This window comes from Phoxinus phoxinus (genome assembly GCF_949152265.1).
Source record: "Phoxinus phoxinus genome assembly, chromosome: 9".
NCBI lineage: Eukaryota > Metazoa > Chordata > Actinopteri > Cypriniformes > Leuciscidae > Phoxinus > Phoxinus phoxinus.
The window spans coordinates 16,223,135-16,250,070 of NC_136884.1; the positions used below are offsets into that span (position 1 = coordinate 16,223,135).

The window sequence follows — 26,936 nt, forward strand, 5'->3', positions numbered from 1 at the left end:
ATGGCCAGATTTGACATTCGGCGACATCTACCTGTATCTCATCGACACGCCATCTCTATGTTTACCAAAGAGTCGATGAAGGCATACAAATCTTTAGATGCCTATAAGTAAGTCATAATAGGAAATATTCATACGAATATTACTTGTTTTAACTAAGGATAACTGGTAAATGTGTTACAACTAGAGTAAAATACATGTGTAATTTATCCATGGGCTATATTTTGAATCAAAATTATCTTACCTCTGATATATAACATTGGTTAACATATACGTAAAAATGTATGAATGAAAATACAATAATTTGCCCTTAATTTATAAGGGTATGTCAGTGTTATTATACTTCCATTGCTCAGTCACAGCATGCACACAAAAAGTTATGTAAACAAACACTTTTGACACGTCTTCCGAGGTATTTTGTACAGTTATTCATTCATTAATGAACCCATCAATGCGATAGAACCTACTAGTAACATTTATTTACAAAATTAGTTGTAATTTTTAACGCAAAATGTAGGTAGCAGACGCGATCGTGGTCCGCTGGCTCCCATTGTTTTACGCTGGGTTCTAGACGCCTAATTAAAAAAATTCAAAGCTTTCTATCTTGATTCAGGCTGTTTAGGTACGTGGTAGAAGCTCTTGGGGTTAACGCTTATCGAACCTGTTAACACAGCCGATCACAACGCACGATACAACCATTTTTCTTCTGCGTTTGCGCTGCGCTGCAAGCAGTCATTACTTTTCTTTTGCCAACCAGAGCGCACGTAACAGCGTTGTGACGTCACGGGCGAAGATCGCTATACTTCAAAATAAAAATAAACATTTATTTTAGGAGTCCCTACATATATTTTTTAAGCCATCACCAGGGCTGCGTTCGAAACCGCATACTTCCCTTGCGGTATCTATATAATGAAAGTTCTATATAATGAAAAACTTATGGTTATTATACACTTTAATTGACTATTGCTGTTATTACTTGACTATTAACAGAATTGAAGCCCTGCTGTAACTGTCATGCAATATGAAAATAAACTTTTATTTGGTTAACTATGTGTATATGTGTTTTTCAATGGTCATATAATTGCATAGCGGTCTCGTGCGCCTTCTTCCCGCTCACAGCCGTACACCGTTAATGACAGTTGGGTGATCATCGCTCTCCACTTCACGTGAAGTGATGTATCGATGTTCCCTTATTCCCTATGCCGTGCGCAGTGCCCTTCGAACTGAACATGTTCGCTCCCTTCGGATTGGAATCTCACTTAAGATGGCGGAATACCCTGTGAAGTCCACTTCGCAGTCCACTTACGGTCGAATGGAATGCACCTTGAGAGGTGGCGATGGGTTGTCAGGTCAGAAAGAGGATGACACACAAACAAAAAAAACTTCACAGGTGAAAATTGATAGAGTGGCTTATTAAAACACTACTATTGCATTTTTTTATACATCTATAAATTACAGGAACGTCTGTCTATCTGCCTGTCTGTCTGTCTGTCTGTCTGTGTGATATCTCTCGATCCGTTAGTCCGATGGATTTCAAACTTGACAGGTGTCTTGCTACGGGCACTAGTAAGTGTTTAGTTTAAAGACTTAAGGCCCTTCCACACTGAGTGCAAAATTTTCGTATGCGTTTTTTCGTATTCGTGATTCGGTGGCTCTGAATTGTCAAAGCACCATTCAAACACCGTTCAAACTGCTTGTTACGGAAGCGAAAAACGCAGAAAATCAAACCCGTTTTGATTTTTATTATGACGGACAAAGTGTGCAAGCGTGATTGACATAACGTGAGGTCGTATTTATTTTTTAACGTGCGGAAATTTCGGATGTGAATTTCGCACTCAGTGAGCCTTTAGTTTAAACTAAGCCAAGTTTGACGTTGTTTGGATTACAAATGCAAAAGATATCGTTAAATATATCGGTACACTCTAAAAAATGCTGGGTTGTTTCAACCCAATTTTGGGTCAAATATGGACAAACCCAAACGTTAGGTTAAAAATGTAATTAAAAAATTTAACCCAACGGCAGGGTTTGTCCATATTTGACCCAAAATTGGGTTGAAACAACCCAGCATTTTTAGAGTGTAAAAGAAGCACACATTGAAGATGTTTAGATGATGTTTAAAAGGTTGTGGTTTTAAAATAAACATTCTGACATTAGAGCATTTAATAATGCCTATTAAAGATAGTCAGTGCTGTGCAGTTTCTGGCAAGATGTTCCTGTGTACATCTTTGCAATTGTGTGGTTTGAGTGACTTTTTTATTTCCTTCCTGAAATGTGGACTAGAATAAAGTAGAGTGTGAATGTGCACGTGTCCATTACTGTGTGCCATTCACATACAAAACAACGTACACACAATTTGAAATATGTAAACAATATAGTAGGCATACAATATACAATACCATGTGCAATATAAAGTACAGAACATCTGCATTTCTTTCTTTCTTTCTTTCTTTCTTTCTTTCTTTCTGTTTTATTGCTTTACACATAAATAGCATATTAAGTCAATTCATCAAAAATCTGCCAACAAAAGTCTGGGAAAAAAAACTGGTATACCGCTTGACATCCTGTCCCCCTCACTTTTGAAATGATGGCTACGGCCCTGCCCTCAGGCCATAACTCCTTGTTCTCCAAGACTATTTCACCATGAAACGGAACAGTGTGTCACAGAGCATGGTGTTCCTGAATGCCTTCATATAAATCAGGGTGGTTTTAGAGAGATCTAATTGTGTTCCAAGTTGGGTGTTAATCCAAAATGATAGTCTCAGCCTCAGACCACGTATCGTTGGCTGATGCATATGGAATACTTTTCTGGAAACACCCATAGACAGTATATAAGATGGACACAGCGACCCCATAGGTTTCAACGGAGAAAAGTGAGAAAAGTGAAGCCCATTAGAAGCACTCACTTCCTGATGGCTGAGCGTAGTGCGCAGGCTCAAACTGAGCTTGACGACGTAGATGTGACGTGAGCAACCTGTCTGACAGCTGTAAGTCTTCTAGTAGCTGTGCCGAGAGAAATCTGAATCATTCCCTTCCGAATCTCGCAGAGACGGAGAGTGTGAGTATTAGCTGTCCATGAGCTAGCAGCGGGAGCAACTTTATGACTCCATATGGGCTTCTCCCTTGACTTTATCGGACTTTATGCCTCCACGTCCCCCCGATTGCATGGGAGCTTCAATGGCGGCCCCCGGGGGAAGCTTCAGTTTCCGGCTGATGGATTACCCCCTTAGAAACACTTTAGTAGTTTTGAAGTTTGATTTGTTGAATTCTACAGGATGTCCGGGAGACGTGTGTGTCATGTTCTTTATCGGTCCACCTGGAAACAAATGCCGTGGCACCAAAACCTCTCGTGGAAGAAGAAAAGCCGTTGTGTTTACAACTGTGACAATGAGCGCTTACCAGGATCAACTTAACACTGGATTTTCACAAGTATGTGAAGGTCGCGGCTCCATTGTTACAGTAAACTTGTGCGAAGTCCTTGAATGAATCATTTATTAGATGCACGGTGGTCTGCTATTGTAGAGGCATCGGCATTATATTTTTTACGCCCCTAAACATGACGCGGAACAAAACGAACTGTGATTGGTTATGTTACATGTCAGTCAAATGTCATCTTGGGCTGTTCTTGGCCAAGAAAAGCTGCGATCTGACTGCCGTCAGTCTGAAGGTCTGGCTATGAGAGACTACCAAAATTAGGACTTCTCCTTATCATTCTGGCCAGTTGATAATACCTAGAATATAAAAATCGACTTCTGGTGGTAGATCCTTTTCCTATTTAGCACCTAAACTTTGGAATAGTCTTCCTAGCATTGTTCAAGTTTAAATCTAGATTAAAACTGCATCTCTTTAACCTGGCATGCACATAGAACATTATACATTTATATTATTCAAATCAGTTAAATGATTAGGCTGCATAAACTAGCCGGAACTGGGAACACTTCCTATTACACCCAATGTACTCGTTACATCATAAGAAGATGGCATCTACATGTATATCTTCGTTTCGATGTTTATCTCTAGGTTTACTGTAGTCATCCGAATCCGGGCCGTATCCAGATCAGATGGTGGACCTGCACCTAGACACGACCACAACGCATCCCTGAAGAGTTAGCAGAGATTGTGTCACTAGTGAAGGCCTCATCGAGACGATAGCCAGTGGCGAACTCGTCTCCATACCGGCGTGATGACTCCGATCATCTTCAACCAGACGGAACTGGATACATTTTCTGAATGTTCTGATCCAATCTGACTTCTGACCTATAATGTTGCCTGACCTGCTGTACAGTCAAAACTAAATTTGTTGCGTTATTTTCCTGTTATCACTGTAAAGATGCTTTGAAACAATCTGTATTGTAAAAAATATATATATATTTTTAATGTTCTTTAGCTAAATATATCTAATTTATTGTATATTACATGCTCTTACAAATGTATACATTTTGTAAGTGTAATTAGAATACCATTGTAATAAAATGTTAAATTATAAAAGTATAAAGTTGGCACACCACGGCTCCAAATATAGAAATGTATTGACAGACTTTCACAAAGGTGACGTTTTGAGCACACAGTGTCTTCATCAGACCTGAGCCAGGAGAGGAGCGGTCAGTTACAGCATGTCATGTGCAGTATGATTAAAACCTGTTTCCCATTCCATTAATTGTCATGGAGAGACAGGATAAAAGAAGCTGAGTAACTGCAAAAGGCAAGAGAGGTCTCTGTGGAGAACGAAGGCAAAGGAACTGTTATATTGAAGCATCAGTGTTTGTTTTGTTGAGAAAACTGTGAAAACCATCTTCTCTTTCCTACCCTGAAGAACTGGCACAACATTATGAGGAGTTTTACTGCAGCATGTTTTAACCATAAACTTCTGTATATGACATGCGTGACAGCATTAAAACAAGTAAACTGTGTAAGCAACCTGATTTCCTTAAGGTAAGTCATTTGATTGACATAAATTCAATGTTGAATTTTGTTTCTAAATGCACAGTGTAACACAATGATCAGAGTTTATGGAGTCGTTTACATTTGATTGATCCGAATGGCAACCATAATTATGCAGAAGAGAAAGACATAAAATGTATGGTAGATGTGGGAAGCAGGTGCTCCTCAGTTGTTTAAATACAGTAATTTTCTAAGTCATGGCGTTTTTGCATAATTGTCTCCTTGATCTTCAGCAGACAAGTAATACTGCTTAACCCTGGAAACTAAATAAGGTTGTATTTATGTATTATAAACATGAGATTAAGAATGAAAATGCTTTGAGAAGCAGTCAGGTGTGTGGAAGTTTAAAAACATGTCAATGCAAAATACTGATGAACTGCAGTATACCATCCTATACAAAGACAAGCCAGATATTGCAAAAATAGCACAAAACACCCAGAAAGAAGAGAATGGAGAAGCAACCGGTGGAGATGTTATTGCCGTTATTTTCAAAGAAACATAGAAAAACACAACCCATACAAAAACAGGTTGTAGTAACCAATTCCCTTTTCATCTGCTGTAATCTCTGTATAGGACTGTGAGCACTCAGAAGAGGACATGTCCACTGATCTCTGTCCAGCCCAGTCGAGGGCTGGTGGACGAGATGTTTCAAATTGTTGTAACAAATTTACCACCAAGTCGAATGGTGACACTACACTCTCTACTAAAATCAGACAATAGCATCTGGGAAGCGTTTGGACACTACATCAGTGATGAACATGGAACAGTTACAGGTGCGTACAGTGTAGTAATGCATGACTTTTTTACTTACAATAGTAACCACAGTTTCACTGAAATTTTTTTTCACTACAAAATCTGTTTTTTTTTAAAAGCCCTAAACGGCTTAACTCCAGTCTATTTAACGGATCTTCTATCACCCTATAATCCATCGCGCTCTTTAAGATCACTAAATTCGAGGCTTTTGGTTATACTTAGGATATCTAAGTCCACCAAAGGAGGGAGAGCATTTTCACATTTAGCTCCAAAACTCTGGAATAGCCTTCCTGATACTGTTCGTTGCTCAGATTCGCTCTCCCAGTTCAAAACTAGACTAAAGACGCATCTCTTCAGCCAGGCATTCATATAAATGTTTTAATCTTACAGTTAAATCCGGCCTCTAGTTCATAACCGCCAGAGGAGAACTGGCCCCCGACTGAGCCTGGGTTCTCCTAAGTTTTTTTTTTCTCCATTAGGTCACCTAATGGAGTTTTTCGTTTCCTTGCCACTGTTGCCTTTGGCTTGCTCAGTTGGGGATATTCAATTTAATTAATCAATGAATAAAACTATTGATTAGCATTACCAAACATGGACGTTTTATTATTATTTTAATTTAATACTGTGAAGCTGCTTTGATACAATCTGTATTGTGAAAAGCGCTATACAAATATTCTTGACTTGACTTGACTTGACTTTTTTATTATCTATCTTGTTATGACAGTTATTGTTACTGTTACAAAAAGGTGTAGATGACTCACAGTTCAAATCTTTATTAAATTACTGAAACGTCTACTGAGACTTGTGTGTACAGAGCAAAGCATTACTCACACTGTATGATGTGACACACAGAGTTGTCCTGAACAGTTCTAGCTATTCATAAAGTTTAGGGTTAGGGTTAATGCTGTTGGACAGATCTTGAATTTGGTTGGAAACTAAAATCAGAAATCTGTTAAAACCTAACATTAGCCATAAAATTCCATATTTAAATTAAAATATATATTTTGGTTAGCATGGATATTGTTGGCATGACATAAAACGTTTGACAGAGCCAGGATATTGTTGTAAATGAAAAAAAAAATAATCTGCATACTGAGAAACTTGGATGATGTAAGGTTGGACACCTTTCAAGATCTAGGGCCCTATCTTGCACCCAGTGCAAATGACTTTGTACACCGACGTATCATTCCTATTTTGTACCCGACGCAAAGCGGACTTTTCCCTCCACAGACGCACGTCAGTAAATTATGGAATGTAAATTCCGCCACAGACCAGGAAAAACCTGGTTCCCTATTTTAAAGATCTTAAACGCAAGTATCAAACTCGAACCTCAATTGACTTTGTGGGCAGATGGGGTGGTTCGCCTTATGGCGAGAACGCTCATCGTCTCGTGTCGCGTCTCTATGCTGAAGACTTCAATGATCGTGATCTGAGTTTATTTTATTATTTAAAGCCAGGTAGAGGTTATTTTCTTAGTTCACTTTTTGTTATTTATTTAGAATATAGCGTAGAGAAGCAGTGGCCCGGAAGACTCACCTGTTTGTTGTTTCTGTCGGGAGTTAGGTAAGATCTTTCCTGCTACGATATGTTTAGTTAAAGGGATACTCTACCGTTTTTCATATTAAACTATGTTATTCCCTTAACTAAGACGAGTTGATACATACCTCTCTCGTCTCAGTGCGTGCACTTAATCGCTCTGGCGTGCCGCGACACTTTGATAGCACAGTTCATTCAATAGGGGCCAAGCAGAGAAGCTACCAAACACCTCCACGTTTTCCCTATTTAAATACAGTTACTCGAGTAGTGTAATTCGACCTAGGACGGTGACGCAAAACAAAACGTTGCGCTTTTCTAAGCGTGTAAAATGGATAACTATATTGTGCTACCTGTGCTGTTTATTTGCTTATTGTTTATTATGTGGTGCTCTATCTTTTGTCTGTTATGGACTTGATTAAAACTTATGGTATGATTAACGTCAGAAAACCACTCAATCGTCTGTGATTTCTAAGTATCTTCGGTCCTTATCTTATATTTGATTTAAACGAGCCAAGTTAGATAAAGGGCCATAACAGTTGGTCTGAAGTAGCGTCATTATTCATAGGTGTGGTTTGGGCGTAACGTGCAATAAACCAATCACAGCGTCATCTCACATTCCCTTTAAGAGCAGGCGCGCTTGTTCCAAATGGCTTGTTCCTTGCGCCTTTAAAATAGCATCTGAATAACTAGGTTTTTCCTGGTCTGTGGCGGAATTGATTTCTCAAACTGCAAAATAGCACCAGGCAACGTTTGCGCCGGAACACGCCTCCTCTTTTCGCTGAACCGTTCCCGGGGATTAGTCCGCTGTGCGCGGGTGCAAAATAGGAATGATACATGCATCGGCGTACAAAGTCATTTGCGCTGGGTGCAAGATAGGGCCCAGAGTCTGATTGGTCCGACCAGCACTGGATCGTTCTGAGGGCGGGTGTTTCCTGTTTCAGTTTATGCCTGTAAGCAGGCAGAAGGAGAACGGAAGAGTGGTCCAATTTGCCAAATGGTGGGCAGGGGAGGGATTTGTAGCCATCCCGGAAAGGAGAGTAGCTATGATCCAAAACCCGGTCCCCTCGTGTGTTTAAGTATTTTGGTACTATTTGCTTGAAGTTGGCTTTGTTAAAGTCCCCAGACACAATGAACGCGGCCTCAGGGTGCGCGGTTTCCTGCTCGCTTATTTCCCATATAGTTCCTTTAGTGCCCGGTCTGTGTCGGCTTGTGGGGGAATGTACATAGCTGTGATAATGACCGCTGGGAATTCCCTGTGAATAGCCAGAATGATTGACACAGAAGCATGAGAAATTCCAGATCAGGAGAGCAGAAAGACTTGATAGAATGTACGTTCCTCTGATCACACCAGGATTTGTTGATCATAAAACATACACCACCGCCTCTTTTTTTACCTGAGAGGTTTTGCTCTGTCCGCTCGATGCACGGAGAACCCCGCAGTTTTGATGGCCGAATCTGGAATCTCAGCAGACATCCAAGTTTCTGTAAGGCAGATAATGCAGCAGTCCCTCGTCTCTCGTTGGAAAGAGAGTTGCGCTCTCAGCTCGCAGAGCTTGTTGTCCAGAGACTGAACATTTGCCAGTAGAATACTGGGAAGCAGGGGGCGATTTGCGCGCCGTCTTACTCTGATGAGAACGCCGACTCTTCTTCCCCTTCTCCGGCTGCATTTCCGCGGTCGAGCTGAACAGACAAAGGGCTCCGGTGCCGTGTTTGTAAACAGCGGGTTGTCTTTGAAGAATTAAAAAGTTCTTTTTTTTGGGTGTGCGATTGCCGAACCAATGTCCAAAAATGTTTGTCTGTCGTACACAATAAGGCAGACAACAAGCAAGACAAAAAAAAAAAAAAGAACTGTAAACAGAACAAACAAAAAACTACAATGTTGTCACGGAGCTTGGAACGCAGCAGCCATACTCTGCGCCATTTTGAGTACGCCCCTAAACATGACGCATAAAGGATGCCGTTTGTTATGTCTTTGTACCGCTGTGTGGTCTGGTGGCTGGTATTTTTAGGTATGGCCCCCTTGTCCTTCATGGCTAACTCTTACTGTATTTTGTGGTGGCTTTTGAGGTGGTTGTAGAGGTTGGTGGAGTTACCTTGCGGTGCTGCGACTCCTTGTGCATCGTTGTCAGGTTTAAATCTGAAAAAATTCCACATGGTGCAATGTGCTCCTCCTTCCGGATCACCGGACTTGAGACCCCCGAAGTCGGGTCCTCCCGGACCACCGGACTTGAGACCCCCGAAGTCGGGTCCTCCAGGACCACCGGACTTGAGACCCCCGAAGTCTGGTCCTTCTGGACCACCAGCCATGGGACCACTGAAGTCGGATCCTCTGGGACCACCGGGCCTGGGACCACCAAAGTCGGGTCCTTCAGGACCACCGGACTTGGGACCACTGAGGGGCCTCTTTTGGGACCCTCTGGGGATGCTGCAGGTTCTCCGAGGTCCACTGGGGGCGCTGAAACTTCTTCGGGACCCCCTAGGGATGCTGTAGGCCTATCGGAACCCCCTGGGAGCACTGCAGCCTGCCTAACTGGAGGACTCTTTCATCGGTTCAGAAAGGCAACGAACTTCCAGAACGTCAAGTGCTCCAGCCCTGCCATTGTCCAAACATCGACGGGCTCCTCCAAGGTGTAGTTAAACAGGTCCTTAAGGGCCATCTCACCCAGCCCCAGCGCCTCACTTCACTATTGTACCAATCCGTGACAGAGAGAGTAGAGAAATTATTGGGATGTATGACTGAATCATTCGCTAATCTCTGGCCTGATGGGTGAATTAATAGTGTTTTGTTTTACAATGTGTGAGGTGATGGCTTCATCATACCTTTAGCCTACTCAATAGAGCTGAAAATGTGCCAATCAAAATGTGTCTTTGTGAAACAGACTGTTTTTAAACTAAATGTTGCTAATATTATATACTTGACAATCAGTCCTATGTACTTTTAAATGGTATATTCTTCTATTTCATCATTAAAATTTTGTTACCTTACCCAAGGTGGTCAGTCAACTTCAACCAGGAAGATCAGGTACAGTATAAACCAAACAACTGATTGGACTACAGTTGAACTAGCTAGAAACTTACCACACAAAGTTGACAAGCTGAATCTTCCAGCAGTTTTTCAATGAATTCAACTTACTGTGATCCTTCAAAGCAACAAATTCAATTTATTTGTTTTATTTCACAACAGTTAAGTAAATGAGGAGGGTACTTTGGAAGGAACCAATTCTCAGCAAGTCCAACTCCTTAGATGGGCATATTTCTACAGATATAGAATTCTATAGTATATTTCTCAAGTGAACAATGATCCAGACATGAAGTACATGATGTGGATATATCCTATTATACCCTGTGCTTGACGAGATTCCCCCCTCTATGTATAGCGCTTTAAAAGCCAAGAAAAGCGCTATATAAATGTAATGAATTATTATTATAATTATATATACCTTAGGGACCAAAGATGAAAGTTTGGGAGGCACTTATAAAGGAAAAGAGCCAATGGGGTTGCTGTGGAGCATGAGACCCGTACCAGGAAGTCAACAAGGACTCAGGTACAATCTTAGACTAGAACAATATGATAGTGTGTTCTTTTTTTATTGATAAAAATTTAATTCAGGTTTATTTTTTATTTGAGGAGTTTGGCACTCTCTTTTGTTACCTAACTTCATACTCTTTACTCCAGGATACGTAAGATGGATGTTTTTACAGCAACGTTAGTTCACATTTCAGTATACAGTGAGCATCTATCTGAAGGCTTCAGCCAGAAAACACCCCTGGCAACGAGTGTCGTAGAGCGCTGGCATGTAGCACCAGGTGTGAAAAGGATAAACATCAGGGAGGAAGAAGTACAAGGAACACTATTCCTACCTCCAGGTAAACAAACACACACACACACACACACACACACACACACATTGGGTTTTCATGTTTTATGGGGACTTTCCATAGACATTGTAGTATTTATACTGTAAAAATTGTATATTCTATCCCTAGCCTAAACCTACCCATCACATGAAACTTTCTGCATTTTTACATTTTCAAAACACATCATTTCTCTCATGGGGCATAATAATGTTCAGTTATAAGTCATTTATAAGCTATTAGTTAATGATTAAATACAAAAAATTACTACATTTAATTTTTTTTTTTTTTTTTACATTTCTTCATTTCTAAAGTTACACATAACTTGTAACATGAAGATCTAAGAAGGATATGAAACACGTTTACATGTGATGAATACTTCACAATTTAGATAGGGAATGCAGAAAGGGTTGTAAATGACTTGTATAATATACACATCATTTGTAGTAAATCTTGTAGTATATTTCACATAATTACTTTAGATTGGGTTTAGATTAGATTTGAAATGATTTACACAATCTTTAACAGGCGTTGAACAATTAGTAGTTTGTACTGCAATGTACAGTAAGTGCTGACTGGGAAGGGTCTTCTCTGACACGATTAATAATACATCAACTAATAACTTATTAACCATCTACTAATGGTCTGTTTGATTATTTCATGATATACAAAATAGATGGCTAACTTTCAACTCATTTGTAAATCATTAGCATACCACTTATTAATCATTTATGAATGTATAATCATGTTTTGTAAAGGATTAATTCATCATCAACTAAAAACATAAATGACTTATTACTGAATTAAACAACAACAGAAAATGTTAGCATATTACTTTATATAGTAATATTTTAAAAATGATTATGATCAGCATTAACTGATAACTTAAAAATGAATTATGACCGAGCATTATTATAAAGTGCTACATTTTCTGGTATCTTTAGGGGTCAATATCTATTAGATCTTTTGTCAAAGAAGTCATGAAAATTGCTTGTGTGTAAAAATTAATTGCTGTGTGTTTTTTAGGCCCTGGGCCGTACCCAGGAGTGCTGGACTTGTGGGGAGCAGGTGGTGGTTTGATCGAATACCGCTCTGCCCTGCTTGCATCTCATGGCTTTGCATCCATGGCACTTGATTACTTTGGTCCAAAAGAGCGGAGATGGCAGGATGTTGATTTTTCTTACTTTGAGGTAATTTAGAACATTTGATAGTCTCCCAATGTGGACCAACCTTGGCATTACATTTGATGTGATCTGGCATTATTATTTGCCTAACACACACTGATTAGCCACAATATTACCTAACCTGTGATGTCAATAACATTGATTATATCATAACAATGGTACTAAACATTTGTGATATATTAGGTAGCAAGTGAATGGTCAGCGTTTAAAAAAAAGAAAAAAAAACGCTAAAACCAGCCAGAGGGATTTGGGTCACTTCTTTAGATGGTCAGGCTGTTAATGTGCTTCTTCTTGAGCCACTCCTTTGTTGCTTTGGCGGTATGTTTTGGGTCATTGTCATGCTGAAATTCACCACCCATTCACAACCCATCTTCAGTGTTCTGGCTGAGGGAAGGAGGTTCTCGTCCAAGATTTCATGGCACATGGCCCCGTCCATCAGCCCCTCAATGCAGTGAAGTCGTCCTGTACCCTTAGTAGAGAAACAACCCTTTCCACCTCCTTGCTTAAGGTCTTGGAGGGGTTTAGCCAGTCTCCAAACCTTAATCCTATAGAAAATCTGTGGAGGGAGCTGAAACTTTGAGTTGCAAAGCAACAGCCAAGAAACCTTAAGGATTTAGAGAGGATCTGTAAAGAGGAATGGATCAAAATCCCTCCTGAGATGTGTGCAAAACTGGTGACCAAGTTCTCCACCAAGTACTAAATTATGTTTTGCTTAGGGATCAAATATTTATTTCACTCACTGTTATAACCTATATATAATGTGTGGTGGTTTTTTCTGGATTTTTTTGGTTGATATTCTGTCTCTATCCATTCAATTAAACCTACCATAAAAATGATAGACCCTACTTTTCTTTGTAAGTGGGCAATCTTACGAAATCAGCAGGGGATCAAACATTATTTTCTCCACTGTAAAGGCAGGAAGTTCAAAATATTTATATGTAAACACTGCCTCTCAGTGGTAGTACAAATCCCCAACCTTCACCCAAAAAGCAATGTGTCCACTGGGTTTGAGTGCATGCAAATCCGCACCCAACATTGGGCTGTGCGGTGAACAGTTGAATAGTCTTTACAGATGTGTGCTTTAATGTTTCTGTTTCCTGTAGAAAGCATACCAGATCCTGAATAATCATCCAGTGGTACAGAAGGATCACCTGGCTGTGCTTGGGCTGTCTTTTGGAAGTATAATCACACTCGGTATTGTGGCCTACTCCAAGGTCATCAAGGTTTGCTTCATGGTCTACACCAGGAGTCTCCAACCTTGCTCCTGGTGTTTTTTTTTACAATCATCCTGCAGACTTCAGTTACAACCCTACTCCAACACATCTGCCTGTAAATTGAGTAAACCTGAGCACCTTGATTGGCTGGGTCAGGTGTGTTTGATTGGGGTTAAATCTGAACACTGTAGGACGGTAGCTCTGCAGGAGAATGGTTGGTGACCCACGCACATAATTCTACACTTTGAATGCAGTTTATTTATTTATTGACTTTTTACATTGGTATTTTGCTCAGTCTATATTTATTGTCTTTTAGCCCCAGTGCTGTGTGTGTGTCAACGGAAGTCACCTGATTCCTTTTGATAAATCCCTCTTTGAAGTCTTCGAGGATATGAAAAAGTGAGACACAGAAATCCCAGAAAATATGTTATGGTGTTGTAAAGTGTTTTGCCATTTTCATTATACATTGTGGACTCACTATTTGAGCACTTAATTCACACATAAAAGTGTAAGAACTTCTGCAAGACAAGTACTGCAACTCTGTCACTGGCTTGCAAAGAATGACAGTTACATTCGTAAGTTAACTGACATTTTATTGTACGCTTCCTGACTGTCAGTGACAGTGAGGTTTTTGAATGACCACATACCAGCATAGTTTAGAGGAAAGATGCCCGTCCATCAGGAAAGAAACGTACTTGGGAGAACTGCAGGCCCAAAAACTGAATGTGACGTTTATGTAATTCAATGATATATGAAACTATCCACTACCTTAAAGTTATGTAAATTTACTACAGTATTTTCCCCAAATGGGAGAGTTGCCACGCACTTTCAATGTGGTGCACCAACCATGTGTCATAGTTTATCTGTATAGTGAACAGATTCTCTCATAGAACTACAATGGAGATAAAAAGTCTACACACCCCTGTTAAAACAGCTGTTATTTGTTATGTTAAAAAAAAAATCTAAATAAAAAGATTAATTATATTTTATATCCACTGTATGTACCATTAAAACTCTCAAGCATAAGACTATTTAATTTGTCAGTAGTATCCACCCAAGCTAATTCAAGTAAACTGAAGACAGAATTTTAGATGAAATGTGGGCCACAATTGAGACCAGAAAAGTCTAGCTTCCACCTGAGACTGCATGGACAGAGATGCATTTCTGGATGAAGGTGTCACACTTTTCAATCCAACTGATAAAAAGAAAATCTGTTCTATCAGAAAGAGGACAAGGGACCCCCCTCAGAAATGAATAAAGTAAGGCCTAGGCCTAGCTGGCAGCTGTATGGCTACTAGAACAGCAGTGTAAAACGTACTCGGTTACTAACGTAACCTCGGTTCTCTCTAGAGAGAGGAACGAGTACTGCGTTGTCTTAGCAACGCATTGGGGGGAAAATCCTTTTCCACGAGAATACTGAAGCCAAAAATTATCCTTAATTTTGTATAAATGTAAAACGCATTGCCACAGCATACAGACCTAGGCGAGACAGCTCGCGCGCCTATTGGCTGCTGTGAGGGCAACTGCTTAAGCCTATCGAGCGAGACCTTGAGTGACGTCACACCCAATGAGGGCGCTTCGCGCCCTCCTGCGTCACATCCCGCCGAAACGGGCGTGGCTTAGGTCTATATAATGCGCTCACAGGCTTATCATCTCTGATTTTTTAAAAAGCGAAGTACGCTTCTCTTACGAGAGATACTCTCGCACTGCGTTGTCTTAGCAACGCATTGGGGAACACCATGTAAAATGCTGTGTATGCAGGGATCCGACACCGTAGACCCAGAGCCCTGAGCTGGGGTTCATACAGTACATAATCACCTACAGGACTCACAGAGAATCCAGAAAGAAGTGGGTTCTAACCGCCATCTTCCAAATATTGGCTGCACAGAGCAGTCCAGCTATTAATATAGCTTATATGTAAAGTGACTGAATTTCAGTCTAACACATCCGGTCAGTTTAAACCGATAACAACCTGGCCTGTAAGGCGGGAACCTCAAGGTTATAAAACCTGATAAATGTAGACGGGGAGGCCCAGCCTGCCGCCATACAAATATCCTGTAAGGCAATCCCACTCGACCAAGCCCACGAAGAAGCCATACTTCTCGTGGAGTGCGCTCTAACACCCAAAGGACACTGGATGCCTTTGGATGCGTACGCCAGAGCTATAGCGTCCACTATCCATCTGGATAGGCTCTGCTTCGAAGTGGCCAGTCCCTTGGAACGCCCACTGAACGAAACGAAAAGCTGCTCCGTCTGTCTAAAAACAGACGAGCGCGACACATAAGCTCTCAACGCCCTAACCGGGCAGAGAAAACTCTCGTTCACATTCTCCCCAGTGACCGGAAGGGCAGACAGGGAAATGACCTGTGCCCTAAACGGTGTGTTTAGAGATTTTGGAACATAACCGTGCTTAGGTTTGAGTATAACTCTCGAGTCATTAGGCCCAAATTCCATGCACGACGCACTCGCTGAGAGCGCGTGTAAGTCCCCAATGCGCTTCACTGAAGCGAGAGCCAGGAGAAACACTGTCTTGAGCGACAGGTGTTTCATATCTATCTCCTGAAGAGGCTCAAAAGGATGACCCTTCATGGCGTCCAGCACCGTGGAAAGGTCCCAAATGGGAACTGTGGGAGGTCTGGGGGGATTAAGTCTCTTAGCTCCTCTAAGGAACCGAATGACTAAATCGTTCCTTCCTATGGACTGGCCATGCGCGGTCTCAGAGAACGCCGCTATGGCTGCCACATATACTTTGAGCGTGGAAGGGGATCTCCCTTTGTCCAACAGCTCTTGTAAGAAGGATAAAACCTCTGTCACTCCGCAGTCTGGGGGTGACACGCCACGAGACGTGCACCAACCAGAAAATACTGACCACTTAGACGCATAGAGACATCGCGTAGACGGAGCTCTAGCCTGTGTGATCGTGTTTAACACTCCCTGTGGAAGGTCAGCGGATACCCGTTGATGGCCCACACATGAAGGGACCATAGTTCCGGGTGGGATTGCCAAATCGAACCATTTGCTTGAGAAAGGAGATCTCTCCTCAGAGGCACTGGCCACGGGGCGGTGCTGGCTAACTGCATCACAGCTGGGAACCAGGGTTGATTCAACCAGAGCGGTGCTACTAGCAGCACTGAGCATCCTTCCTCCCTGATCCTCTCCACCACTTGGGTCAAGAGGGAGACAGGGGGAAAAGCTTAAAGAGGACGGCGAGGCCACTGATGGGCCAGGGCGTCCTTGCTTTTTGTGAAAAATTATGGACAGTGAGCATTCTCTGGAGACGCAAACAGGTCTACTTCCGCTCTGCCGAATTTCTTCCACAACAGTTTTACTGTGTGTGGGTGCAGCGACCATTCTCCTTTCGGAACATGGTTCCTGGACAGTACGTCTGGTCCGACGTTCAGGTGCCCAGGCACGTGCGCTGCTTTCAATGAAAGGAGATTGCTGCGTGCCCATATCAGGAGGCGTTTGTTCAGCCTGTATAACAACAGGGACCTGAGGCCTCCCTGGCGATTTATGTAGGATACCACTGATATGTTTTCTGAACGTATCAGAACATGGCAACCCACAATCAGGGGACGAAAGCGCGTGAGCGCTTTGCTCACTGCTAACATCTCGAGGCAGTTTATATGGAAGAGCTTCTCTCGCTCTGACCAAAGGCCAAACAGCGGTCTGCTCTCGAGCAGCGCTCCCCATCCTGCGTTGGATGCGTCCGTAGACACCACCCTCAGTCTCGAAGAAGTCCCCAGGCTTACACCTGACAGGTACCAGTCTTTCGACTTCCAAGGTTTCAGAGCTGCGACGCAAGCTTGATTGACCTTGAGGCGAAGCCGACCGTTGGCCCACGCATTGCGGGGCACCCTCCCTTTGAGCCAGAACTGCAGTGGGCGCATGCGCAGCAGGCCCAGCTGGAGGACTGATGATGCTGAGGCCATCAGACCCAGCATCCTTTGAAAGCTCTTTAGAGGGAGTATAGCGCCGCAGCGGAATAAGCTGACTGTGCGCTAAATATGTAGTGTGCGCTGTTGTGACAGCTGCGCTGTCATTGACAGCGAGTTCAGTTCTATTCCCAGAAAAGAAATAATCTGTCTGGGGAATAGCGAACTTTTTTCCCAGTTTACTGTGAGACAGAGATTCTCGAGGTGACTCAGCAGCAGGGCTCTCTGCGCCATGATCTCTGAGTGAGATTGGGCTAGAATGAGCCAGTCGTCCAAATAGTTCAGCACTCGAACGCCCTGAAGTGTGAGGGGAATGAGTGCTGCGTCCATGCACTTCGTAAATGTACGGGGTGCTAGAGATAAGCCGAACGGCAGGACTGTGTACTGGTATGCCTGGCCCTCGAAGGCGAATCTCAAAAATCGCCGTGACGTGGCGCAATCTGTATTTGAAAATACGCGTCTTTTAGATCTATTGACACAAACCAGTCTCCTTGGCGAACATGCGCGAGGATTTTTCTGGTCGTTAGCATCTTGAACTGGCGTTTCATAAGTGCTTTGTTCAGTTGCCTCAGATCTAGTATGGGTCTCAGACCCCCGTCTTTTTTGGGTACCAGGAAGTATCTGCTGTACAGCCCCCCTTCGCTCTGAGCCTGAGATAAAGGTTCGATAGCCGCTTTCCTCAGAAGTTTCAGAATTTCGGCTCGAAGTAGGTGTGCTACACATGAAACACCATCGGCCGTGGCCGGGACACGAGAAAATACGCTCTTTAAAGGATTTATCTGGGTAGCCGTGAAAACGGCTGTTGTGTGTAGGCAAGCGGGCAATGATACAGCCTTGTTGGCTGCTATGAACACTGGACCAGTCACTTTTCTTGGGACTGGACGAGCGGCAAACTTCGGTGAAGGTCCGGCCGCAGAGGGACTTGAACACCGTCGTTTTCCTAGGAGTGCTAGGATGACTTCGGGGGCTCAGGTTTCAACGCGATCTTCATTCGCGGGCCACGCGGTGCGGGGCGGCGACTGGAAGAGCGAGAGCGCGGTCTCGAGCTCTGCGTCTGGCGGCGTTGAGATGAGGCGCTGGGCGGAGGCTTAGGCTGAGCACTCTGAGCAGACGGTTTCGCACGGCCTGCTGCAGAGTTGGAGCGCTTCGGCAGGAAGTGCTTCATCGCCTGAGTCGCCTTCTGTACCTCAGCGTACCTGTCAGTGAAGTCCTTCACCGATGTCCCGAAGAGGCCAGCAGGGGAAAGCGGCGCGTCGAGGAACGCGGTTCGCTCCGCATCCGGCATGTCTGAGAGCGTGAGCCAGAGGTGCCTCTCAGACACGGTGAGCGCCGCCATGCTCCGTCCAATGGCCTGCGCCGCAGACTTCGAAGCGCGAAGAGCTAGGTCCGTAGCGCTTCTCAGGTCCGCCACACAGATCGCTTCGGGTCCGTTCTCGTCCATTTTCCGGAGGAGATCAGCCTGGAAGATCTGCAGTGTCGCCATAGTGTGCAGCGCTGCCACAGCCTGTCCATTGGCGGCAAACGCGCGGTGGAGCAGGCATGACGTCATGCGGCAAGCCTTTGAGGGCAGCGCCATCTTAGCACGCCGTCCAGCGGAGGGCGGGCATAAGTGCGCTGCAATAGGCTCTTCGACCGGCGGGAGGGAAAGGTAGCCTCTGTTCTTAGCATCGTCGACCTCGGAGAATGCCATCGAAACAGAAGACCTCGTCCTCATGGAAAACTGGAAATTCCAAGCTCTCGCGACCTCCTCTTGAAGCTCAGGAAAGAAGGGCGCGGGCTTAGAAGCGGGTGATGACCACTCCCCGGGCAGAAAGTAGTCGTCCAGTCGGTTGTGGGCGGGCTGCTCGGGCGAAACCCACTCAAGGCCAAGGCTCGCCGTGGCTTGAGTGAGCACGCGGATGAGCTCCGCCTCGATGCTTGCTTTCTTTCCCGTCGACGCACGGGCAGGGGGCGCGAGGTCCACGGAGCTCGCCCAATCCTCACTGCCGGACGCCAGGATAGAGCAGGAATCCCCATCTCGCAGCTTGCCGCCGCTTCCGCAAGCTGCGGTTGCATTGCCACAGCATACAGACCTAGGCGAGACAGCTCGCACGCCTATTGGCTGCTGTGAGGGCAACTGCTTAAGCCTATCGAGCGAGACCTTGAGTGACTCAGAGAGAGCGAGAGCCGCGTGTTGCTCACCCAGGCAGAAAGCGCAGATGACATGGCTGTCCCCGTCGCTGAGTGTGGCTCGGCACGAGCCGCAGGAAGGCATCTTTAAAAAGACGCTACTCTTTTAGTGACAAAGCGTGAGTCGCGCCGGCAAACTCACACCAGTAAATTAAAGGATATAGGCGCCGGATAGCGCAGCTGGAAGGCGATGAAGGCGGCGAGGCCAGCAGCTTCTCGACTCTTTCCGCTGAGTTGCTTCTTCGACGGCGCAGCTTCTTCTCGGATCAGCGATGTGACGTCTTCGCTTGAAGGATTAAAAATCAGAGATGATAAGCCTGTGAGCGCATTATATAGACCTAAGCCACGCCCGTTTCGGCGGGACGTGACGCGGGAGGGCGCGAAGCGCCCTCATTGGGTGTGACGTCACTCAAGGTCTCGCTCGATAGGCTTAATCAGTTGCCCTCACAGCAGCCAATAGGCGCGCGAGCTGTCTCGCCTAGGTCTGTATGCTGTGGCAATGCGTTTTACATTTATACAAAATTAAGGATCATTTTTGGCTTCAGTATTCTCGTGGAAAAGGATTTTCCCCCCAATGCGTTGCTAAGACAACGCAGTACGAGAGTATCTCTCGTAAGAGAACTCTAATCAAGTCCTTCAGGGTTATTTGAAAACATTTCAGGTTATGACAGTATTCCCTGAGAAGGGGAATGAGACACGGTCTTGGATGGACACTATGGGGATGCTATCACCAATCAGTGTTCTAAAGATGTATATTTTAACCTTAGAAAACCAGAAAGTTTGTGTGTGTGTACAGGTATGTACATTTTGAGCTCAGGGCTAATGTCTGTTTAAAAAAAAAGTGTATTATTGCAAAAAAAAACATTTTTATTTACAAGATTTTTTATCAAATACAATATCACATTTTTAAGTTTGACTTAAGTGTTCAGATACATTATGGAGCAACTGTATGATGAAATAATGTTAACTGAAATAATTCTAGTTTGCCTAATTTGCACTACTACATTTACATTTATGCATTTGGCAGACGCTTTTATCCAAAGGGTCTTACATTGCATTATCCTATACATTTATACATTGGTATGTGCAATCCCCTGGGATCGAACCCACAACTTGCGTTGTTAACGCAATGCTCTTACCACTGAGCTACAGGAAAGCCTTGTTTAGGGCTTAAACAATTACTTTCCCTAAACAACTACTAAACAACAATAATATTTAGTAAATATGTTAATTGTAAATATTTTACTAATGATAAGCACACCATTTTTCATTCCAGGAATATAGATAAACTACATGTGAATAAGGAAAACCAAGTAATTCACAGAGATATATTTTCAACTCCCTCAAACCCACCAGTCAAAGTAGATGTGAGTATATGTTGATAGAAATATGTTGATACATATAGACTGTTTTGCTTGTTTTAAAAATAAATGTATTTTCTTGTAATATCAGTTTTCTGGTTTTGAAATGCACGCAGGTTGGGAGAATAAAGTGTCCACTTCTGTTGGTGACTGCTGGTGATGATCAGGCTGTTCCTGCAGTTGAATCTGCTGAAGATGTGAGTTACATATCTTATATATTATCCTGACCATAGAAACAAAAAAGGAAGCACGGGAAACAAAGAGCTAGCAGGACAAGGTGTCCTGAGGGATGACGGACCAAGGTGGAGCTGAGCAGTTGGACGGGGCCACTGAAGGATCTGAGGGACTGAAGGGATGCAGTGGAGGCGGGGCCGAGAAACAGAACGACATTAACAGAGGAGGAGGAAGTGGGAGGCTGGGTGGGACCATCCGTGATGATGGAGACTTACAGCTGGGTGGAACCAGGGGTGGCAAATGAGAATTGTTGCTGGGCGGTAAAAAAAAAAGGGATTGGAGATTTTAGGGAATGGTATCATCCAGATCATCACAACATTCCTTGTGGAAGTAGTATAGCACAACCACAGTGGAGGTAGTATAAGGGACTCCACTCAATGCCCTCAAACTCCACCAACACTTCCTCAGAGATGAACAGAGATTCTGGCTCACATACCTGGTCAGACTGAGCAGGCTCAGAGTCTGCGGTGGGCTCTGGTTTGTTGTCAGTAAGCCACGCCCTGTGATTTCAAACTCTTCAATTAACCCAATGAGTAAGTTTGTCTTGTCTCTGTCAGCATCAGCATTAGAAACAGTGTATGCCCTGTGGCCTTCACCATCAAGCAGAAGTGTGAGTTCATCCTTACATTCTCCAATGGTCAGCTTTTCCTTCTGAAACCTAATGGATGTGGTCTTCAAAATGTTGCCAATGTCAAGCATGTTTGACAGAAAGCACTGAAAACGCTCTGAGCAGATATATGCTGCAAGTCACTGTCATCACTCGTAGCCAGTTGCATTTTAATGGCCGGCAATAGTCTTGATATTTTTAACAGTGTTTCATGCCTCCATGCAGACCATCTGATATTATGAAACTTACCCAATTCACAAAAGAGATTTTATTTTCTTCACACAGCTTCTTCAGAGAAGCAGTTTTTTTTTTTTTGCTCCACCTTTTTGTAAATAAAACTGCAGCAGCTTGACCACAGAGCGATTAAATGTCTCACAGTAAGGAACGTTGCGATCCGCTAATTTTGCGCAACTCGCCAGTGTGTGTTCGGTGCACAGAATGTGCACAAGGGAGTCTCCAACTGCAGCAAGTCACCGGAGTTTTGACAGCAACCCCTTCTGTGCAGACAGCGACCAACTTTGTGTCCTGGAAAAGTCTCACAAGTCCGTCTGTTATGGCCTGCGCGGTTCGGTCAGCACCCAATTCAATCAGTCCTATAAATTCCGAGGTAAACTCTCAGTTTTTGGACACAGACACAATGTAAACGATTTCCTGCTCAGTTTTTGGACACAGACACAATGTAAACGATTTCCTGCTCAGTTTTTGGACACAGACACAATGTAAACGATTTCCTGCTCAGTTTTTGGACACAGACACAATGTAAACGATTTCCTGCTCAGTTTTTGGACACAGACACAATGTAAACGATTTCCTGCTCAGTTTTTGGACACAGACACAATGTAAACGATTTCCTGCTCAGTTTTTGGACACAGACACAATGTAAACGATTTCCTGCTCAGTTTTTGGACACAGACACAATGTAAACGATTTCCTGCTCAGTTTTTGTGATGTCCTCAGATCCATTAAAAAGGCAGCCCCCAAAATTCAGCAGACTGCAACTTGGTTCGTAACTCCCCGCTGAGGGTGTGAGCGATGCTCTGGATGATCCATGTGCCCCCTTTACGTGAATGACATTTACTCCTAGCCGCTTCAATAAAGGAACATCCTCAAAATAGGAAGACATGGGACGTGCGTGTTTAGCTTTATGGAAGGCGAAGTGCAAAATATTAAACAGAGCTTGCCGCTGTTCTTCATTCAGCTTGTCTCGCCATCTGGCAAGTGGGCTAATGGACATTTCTTCTCGGCTAGCTTGTTTATTTGCGCCACATTCGTGTGCTCCTTGCTCTTTTCATGTTGGTCAAATAAAGGACGGTTGAAATTCTTTGAGCCTTTATAAAACGCACCTGTTTTGTCTGCTAGATGTGGATTTGAGCGGCAAATCTTGCATCACATTTTAGTGCGCTCATCGTTAGCTTCAAGCCACTGCACATCTTGGAGTAATTTTTCCGAAAAAAGTATTTTCTTCGGCTCTGGCTCCAGTTGGCGTTTCTTTGTAGGTGGCGAAACGCCAAAGAAGCTTTTTTTTTTTTTTATATATATATATATATTTTATTTACATTTTTTAAATTAAACAAACAAACAAACAAACAAACAGGGCTCAGATGCAGATATTACCAGTTGTTACAGTCTCATATAACACAGCGGTAGGAGGAAAGGTTGTTGATACAGGAACACAATTAGTTTACTGTATTTTGGCTTTTTCAAAATGGGTTAGAAACGGGTTCCAAGAACGAGAAAATGTTCCCAGTTAACCAGTGCGGAGTTTTTCCATTTGTATTATGGATAGCATATCGATGATCCATACCTGAAAGGAGGGGGGAGAGGGAGACTTCCATTCCTTCAATATCAGTCTCTAACTATCAATCCCAATTCCAATGGTTGTCGCATTATAGTTGGAATTGCCCTTGTTATTTGTGAGCAGCCAAAAATAGCAAGTCCAGGCTCAGGCTGAAGAGGCCTCTGATATGCTTTGGAGTACCAGTCAAATATTTTAGACCAAAGGTTTGCCAATGAAGGGCAGAACCAAAAAGCATGGGACAGTGTACCCTCTGACATATTATTACACCTGTAACACACTGGGGAAACTGATGGATATATTTTATGTAATCTGACTTTGGAATAATGTAAGCGATGGACAATCTTAAATTGAATTAATTGGTGTCTTCTGTTTATAGAGCAGGAATGAATATTAGACAAACAGGCGCTCCACATGGATTCAGATAGTTCCACACCTAACTCTTCTTTCCAAGTATCCCTAGTTTTCACAGTGTGCGCAGCAATACAATCATCAAACAGACGTACAATTCTCGAAATGAGACGCTTGGAGAAAGGAGGGCTTTTACAAATATCATAAATTTCATGCTCCAGGGGTAGATTTTGAAAATCTTCAATAGACTTGATTGGATATAATGCTTATAACCTTTGATATAGAACATATAAATATTTATTTCAAGATGAAAAAAACTGTACAACTGTATACCTAAAAATACTAATACTTTATTACTTAAAAATAAACCTTTTCAATGTCATAGAAAATAAAAATTCCTGTCCTCCTCCAGAAAACATAACTGTGCAGTAAAAGGAAACTAAGCCTCTGCAATCTGATATAAAAATGCATTTTACCCATGATTCAAATTGTCTGACATGATTTAGATCACTGATATTTACCTTTTAAACCCAGATTGAGATGATGATGGAGAAAGCAGGAAATCGGCACTTGTTGGAAGTCCTGACGTATCCCGGGGCTGGTCATCTCATTGAACCGCCATACTCACCTCACTTCTGTGCAACTAACTTCAACCTACAGTTGATAAATCAGAGAGGTATGCTCTACTGTCTCATTTCATCATCTTTTTTATTTTTTATCTTGATGCCAATTATAGATATTGTGTGTGTGTGTGTGTGTGTGTGTGTGTGTGTGTGTGTGTGTGTGTGTGTGTGTGTGTGTGTGTGTGTGTGTGTGTGTGTGTGTGTGTTGTTGTTGTTGTTGCAGTTGTCATGCTATGGGGTGGACAAACCAAACCACACGCATACGCACAAGAGGACGCATGGAACAAGACATTAGCATTTCTGTCTAAGCACCTCTACAATTCAATACTGCATTAAAGAAAAACCTCTAGCTGTGTCCGTTCAGCTGAGTAACTTTTACGTTTTACCCCTTTAAATTTAACAGTTTTAAATATGTATGGTGTTTTTAATTGATGACATGATGATAGATGTTCTACTGATGGCCAGCTTGAGAAGGAAGAAAAGGTTCTATTTGTTAACTGAGTTTGTGGAGAGTAGAGCTGCACGATAAATCGCAATTAACATGAAATCGCGATTAAACCGATTTGGCACATCACGATTATGAAATCGCAAAGGCTGCGATTTATTTTTTTATGCGCAGCTTAAACTGAGAGTTTGACTAAATATTTAAAATAAAAGGATTACAATGTAAAAGATTATTATTGTGTACATAAATATATGGTGGAATACGGCTTGTCCCGTAGATGGTCTGCTTGCGCACTTTTACCTCGCGCACGAGCAGTTCCGTTTGCGCTCTGGAGACACATTCGGTCTTTCCAAATCAAATTCCGTCATGTAAATAGTGAATCCTCCATGGCGTGAGCGCAACTGGCATTTAAAGGGAATGAGAGATGAGACTTTGATTGGTTTAACACACGTAAATCCCAAAACACACCAATTACTCATTAAGAGAATAGGGACAACCCTTTTAGACTATGCGCCGACCATTTTTCCCATCGTTAAACTAGCAAAAGTGGATTCGGACACGCCCTAAGTTAAAGGAGAACTCCGGTCAATTTTAACATTGAGCTCAATTTTTAGTAAATTTGGAGTGCTGTCAATACAGAGAACAACGACAAAATTGTGTTATCCTCTTTTTAAAATTTGCACCCTATTGACTTGAATGGGGGAAGTTTTAAACCTGCTTTTATTTCTCTTAACATCCTTGATGGGTCATTACAAGTGCCCAGCCATGTTGAGTGATTCCTTCAGAGTGAACACGAGTGAATCTGACTGCAGTAGATGTGAAAGATATTAATAAAAATGATGTTAATTCAACAAGCGCAAATACCTGTATTTACTTCCTGTTTTCGGTCGAAGTCCAAAGTAGTCGACTGTCGAGTTCACGAGCGTGATCATAGGTAACTAAGCAACAGTGGAGACTCAGACTGTCAGCTGTTAGCCGAAGACGGTGCTGTGTGGTGTTTTGAGAATATCAGCTCTGATGGATATTTGAAAAAAAAATCATCTTAGTTACCTATGTACCTATGACTTCGACCGAAAACAGGAAGTAAATACAGGTAAATACTGCGCTTGTTGAATTAACATCATTTTTATTAATATCTTTCACATCTACTGCAGTCAGATTCACCTTGTTCACTCTGAAGGAATCACTCAACATGGCTGGGCACTTGTAATGACAGATCAAGGATGTTAAGAGGATAAAAGCAGGTTTAAAACTTGCCCCATTCAAGTCAATAGGGTGCAAATTAAAAAAATAGGATAACACGGTGTAGGCAACACCGATTTTTGACGTTGTTCTCTGTATTGACAGCACTCCAAATTTATTAAAAATTGAGCTCAATGTTAAAATTGACCGGAGTTCTCCTTTAACTTGCGCCCTGCACTTTAGACGCGCTTAGATCGTTAAAATAGGGCCCATTATGTTTAAACAACCTCTTTTTCATTACCAGTAGGATAATGATTTATATTAAGTGCAATAATTTGTATTAACCCTCTGGGGTCTAAGATGTTTTTGGGGTCCTTGAGATGTTCTGACATGCCCTGACATTTGTGCTTTTTTCAGTTGCTTAGAAACATATTAATGGCAAATGTGTAATTAAACTCTATTTAGCACAAACAGGGCTACCATAATATGTGAGCAACATGCATGTACATGTTTGTATTTTTGAGAGAATAATGTTTATGCATGGTTATTCAAAAAACAAAAAATTAAAGTGTCTGAAATAACGCCACAAAACACATAGTAAATATGTGTTCACAATACTTTGGAGTAATGGATGTTGTCGCCTAGAGTTTTTCCTTCAAAATGATTGAAAATCATCCTGCCTAATCATTCACATAAAACAATACATTGATTAAAATTTTGTAAAACACTTTTTTTTGGAAAGGCAATATGCGCAGGG

At 42.6% G+C, this 26,936-nt stretch overlaps 1 protein-coding gene across 1 annotated transcript; it reads left to right on the forward strand.

Moving 5' to 3' along the window:
• Positions 1-24,888, forward strand: LOC307004056 (bile acid-CoA:amino acid N-acyltransferase-like; the record flags this gene model as incomplete). Its single annotated transcript, XM_079622998.1, has 11 exons — positions 1-107; positions 5,509-5,708; positions 10,670-10,769; positions 10,901-11,091; positions 12,106-12,269; positions 13,367-13,511; positions 18,604-18,796; positions 20,858-20,948; positions 21,059-21,139; positions 24,464-24,605; positions 24,776-24,888. 11 exons carry the CDS (start codon positions 1-3, stop codon positions 24,886-24,888), a joined length of 1,527 nt encoding a protein of 508 aa, XP_079479124.1.
• Positions 24,889-26,936: the final 2,048 nt, after the last annotated feature.